This window comes from Kryptolebias marmoratus, linkage group LG2 (assembly GCF_001649575.2).
Source record: "Kryptolebias marmoratus isolate JLee-2015 linkage group LG2, ASM164957v2, whole genome shotgun sequence".
Taxonomy (NCBI): Eukaryota; Metazoa; Chordata; class Actinopteri; order Cyprinodontiformes; family Rivulidae; genus Kryptolebias; species Kryptolebias marmoratus.
This window is the reverse complement of record NC_051431.1, coordinates 7,226,927-7,231,176: the sequence shown is the minus strand read 5'-3', so window position 1 is coordinate 7,231,176 and position 4,250 is coordinate 7,226,927. Positions and strand designations below refer to the sequence as shown.

Below are 4,250 nucleotides of genomic sequence, written 5' to 3'. Positions count from 1 at the left end.
ATAAAAACACGTAAATTCAGCGTCCGCACGGCGCGGCTCTACGACACCTGCTCCACAGATCGCATCTGAACATCTCCGACCTGGAAAGGAAAAGAACCGGTGTTTTAGAAGAAGGAGAAAAGATTTAGAATCGTGTTTAACTTGTAAAAATAAAAACCTGCACATGAGGAGGAGCGCTCAGGACGTAGACGACGGCGTTAGCAACGTCTACGGCTTCCAGAGGCTGTCGGGAAGGAGGCAACGTGTGAAAAATGTGCTTAAAAAACAAAATAAAAGAGATGAAATGTTTACCTTATACTGAGAGTAAAGAGCGGCGGCTTTTTCTGGCGTCTGGCTGAAGAGCCGGGGGCCGAATTCGGTTTCCACCAAACCTGGAGAAATGCACTGCAGAGAGGCAAGACGGTGAAAAAACAACCAACCAGGAGGAATTATCCACATTTTCTGCTCTGAGAGCTCGTGACGAGGCACGGCGAATCCATCGGGAGGCCTCACCGTGGCTCGGATGTGAGTCTTTGCCTCGCGCAGCTCCTGCCTCAGGCCCTCGGTCAGCGCCGTCACGGCGAACTTGGTGGCCGTGTAGAAATGGATGTCGGAGCTGGGGATGATTCGATGGCCGCACATGCTGGAACAGAAGGCGTCTTGGAAATAAACCTGATATCTTTGGAAAAGCCAGTTTCTTTCCCCTTTAAATGGAGCCACGTTTGTCGCTCGTCAAACAGCTCGATGTGTGACCGTGCAGCGCGAGGAGGGGGGCGTTCAGGCTTTCGTGGCTGTGTATGGTTCTTCCACATGCTACTGCGTTAAACTGACAAACAGTTAAACTGCCAATATGCCTCGTTTCTTCAGGCTCCGACCATCCAACCCACTAAATGACACCAAACAATCGTNGAGCTCACCTGGATTTTCTCCACGCTCCTCGCGCAGCCCACCACCTTCATCCCGAACCGGACCAGCTCTTTGGCGATGGCGGCTCCGATCCCGACCGAGGCCCCGGTCACCAGAGCCACCCTGCCCCTCCAGCGCTCCATCATTCACCGCCGAGACAGCCGGGACACGAAGTACACCAACAAAACAAAACAAACGAAGAAAACAAACCCTACGCGGGTCTATAACCTTAAACGCAGCACGTACGTAGGGCGGTTACGTATTACGTCACCGTGCTGCGTTCAAGATCGCTGCGAACTATTAGCTCACGCATGGAATGTTTAACAAAATCGTTCATTTGACTTTTAACATAATATTATTCGGACTGTTCACAAGTTGTAAACACTCTTAAACACATTTACCACAACAAGCCCAAAATTCCACGGTACTGACACATTTAGCTTTGTTTTCAGTTGTTTAAAACAATTCATTTAGCATTAGCTAATTAGCTTAGCTCAATCTGGAAACATGCCACAGTAAAAACAATAAATAAATAAATACTGCAGCCTATTTATGCAACTATTCCTGCCCAAGGAATCGACTATTAAAAATAGACAAAGACACACACACATATATATATTTATTTTTCCCAACAAAGCCTCTCAGATCTGCAGGAACAGAGATGTTGATGCTGCCCTCTGCTGGACACAAGTGAGTTTGCGCCTGAAGAAACAAAGACTTTTTAAAGCTACTACTACTAATAATACTATATCTACTATTACAACTGCTCCTACTAGTAATACTAATAATATAACTACTACTACAACCACTACTACTACTAAAACTACTACTGGTTTCTTCCTGTTAAAATGGAGTCATTCCTTCCCACTGTCACCGACCTGCTGCTCAGGATGAGAGACGGAGACAAAAATGAAGATTCAACCCAATCTGCTGACTTCCTTAGATAAAAACTTTTACTAACTGGGTTTTATAACATGTGAACGTCCCGACGCAGGCTCAAGGATCCAGGCAGAAGAATCCAACAGGGTCTTTTTGGATAAAAGACGAACCGTGTCATCTAAGAAGAACCGGTCCAGAGGACCTGAGTCAACCTGGAGACGACTTTTAATAAACTGAATGAAATAAATTCAATTTTAGGAGGAAAAATTCAAAGTAAGGATTTTATTGAAGCGCCCACAATGTTAAAAAAAATAAAGATGACGTGAGGATGATTTGTACAGAAGTGCATTTTTATGGCAATCAGTCTCTCTTTTACATTTATTTTTTATAAAAAACACTGAATTGTAAAAAAAGAAATGTTGTAGGTGAAGTATTTGTGTATTAAACGGGATTAAACTTCATATTAAATTGTCTGGAGCGACAAATTGCACTCCCCGTTTCCTGCGATGACAACAAAGAGCAACGATCTCTAAATCAGACGTTTATTAACTCGACTCCAGTTCAGTCTGATGCTTGAAATGATAAAAACACGTAAATTCAGCGTCCGCACGGCGCGGCTCTACGACACCTGCTCCACAGATCGCATCTGAACATCTCCGACCTGGAAAGGAAAAGAACCGGTGTTTTAGAAGAAGGAGAAAAGATTTAGAGTCGTGTTTAACTTGTAAAAATAAAAACCTGCACATGAGGAGGAGCGCTCAGGACGTAGACGACGGCGTTAGCAACGTCTACGGCTTCCAGAGGCTGTCGGGAAGGAGGCAATGTGTGAAAAATGTGCTTAAAAAAACAAAATAAAAGAGATGAAATGTTTACCTTAAACTGGGAGTAAAGAGCGGCAGGTGTGTCTGGTTTCTGGTTGAAGAACCGGAAAACGATTTCGGTCTTCACCACACCTGGAGAAATGCACTGCAGAGAGGCAGGATGGTTGAAAAAAACAACCAACCAGGAGGAATGTTCCACTTTTCTGCTCTGAGAGCTCGTGACGAGGCGCGGCGAATCCATCGGGCCGGATCGACTCGATGACCCACGCCGAGGCCCGAACGAGCACAAAGCGTCCAATTGAGGGGGGGGGCCCTCACCGTGGCTCAGATGTGAGTCTTCGCCTCGCGCAGCTCCTGCCTCAGGCCCTCGGTCAGCGCCGTCACGGCGAACTTGGTGGCCGTGTAGAAATGGGCCTCGGCGCGGGGGGGGGGATTCGATGGCCGCACATGCTGGAACAGAAGGCGTCAGCGAAACGTCTCAGAGCCGACTCTCTGTGGTCCATTTCATCTCTTTAGATCTCCGCTGTAACTAATATTTGACGTCTGCGTTAAAGTTTGAGGGTTTTTATTTAAAAAGGTCAAAACAAGTCTGAGTTTTCTTTCTTTTTTTTCTTTTGGACCGGGTTAGTTGTGATTTTGCCTGTGAATCCTCGTTCATAAAAAGATAAATAATCACGCGCTGACTGGCATCCTTTCATGAAACGCTCCTTTAATCTATAAACTATTTAAGGGATGAACTCATAAAACAGTTCCAGCCCCGAGACCAACCAGGAGGAGAAATATCCCCGATCACGACCCGTCAGGAAAAGCAACATGCCGAGTCGGACCGTAGTCGTTTCCCGCAGCTGTCTTCTGATTGGTGGAAATGTGCGATCTGAGATGTAACATTTATGTTCTGGGACGCCTGATTGATGCTAAAAGGGTAATGTTCGTCAACCTGAGGGGGGATCGAACCTGGGAAGAAAATCATTGTCAGGTCAGTTCTTCTTCATCTGCTGCAAACGGCACGAAAAGGAAGGAAGTTCGGCTTCGGCTGATTAGTTCTTCGTGTAACGGAGCGCCTTGGAAATAAACCTGATATCTTTGGAAAAGCCAGTTTCTTTCCCCTTTAAATGGAGCCACGTTTGTCGCTCGTCAAACAGCTCGATGTGTGACCGTGCAGCGCGAGGAGGGGGGCGTTCAGGCTTTCGTGGCTGTGTATGGTTCTTCCACATGCTACTGCGTTAAACTGACAAACAGTTAAACTGCCAATATGCCTCGTTTCTTCAGGCTCCGACCATCCAACCCACTAAATGACACCAAACAATCGTGAGCAGACTCATCTGTTCGGCAGATTAGATGCATTTTCCCAACAGATGTGTCTCCATTTAAAACAAAATGGTTTCCAACGATATCAGATTTATTACAGCAGAGAAATAATGAACTAAATGCAAACTTCCTTCCTTTCCGAGCTGCTTACTCTGGAGCAGAGGAAGGAACTCTGATCTAACAACGGTTTCCTTCACAGGTTTGATCGTCTTCAGGTGGACCTTCACCTGTTCAGGTTGATGATGTGGCCGTCGTCCACGTTCCTTTCCTTCATGGACTGGTACGCCTCACGAGTGCAGACGCTCAGAGCCACGACGTTCACCTGCGGAAGCACAAACGGGGCGGATGAAAAAAAAA

General features: G+C 46.3%; 1 protein-coding gene across 1 annotated transcript in view; it reads right to left on the bottom strand.

Moving 5' to 3' along the window:
• The window catches only part of LOC108235955 (dehydrogenase/reductase SDR family member 11-like), a 5,506-nt gene continuing 1,256 nt past the window's right edge, over window positions 1–4,250 (bottom strand). Inside the window, exons 2-6 of the mRNA XM_025005975.1 lie at window positions 4,121–4,245; window positions 493–622; window positions 292–384; window positions 158–223; window positions 1–80 (exon numbers count right to left, since the gene is read on the bottom strand). Of these exons, the coding sequence (XP_024861743.1) occupies window positions 39–80; window positions 158–223; window positions 292–384; window positions 493–622; window positions 4,121–4,245 (456 nt within the window). The 3' untranslated portion in view covers window positions 1–38. The remainder of the gene's footprint in view (window positions 81–157; window positions 224–291; window positions 385–492; window positions 623–4,120; window positions 4,246–4,250) is intronic.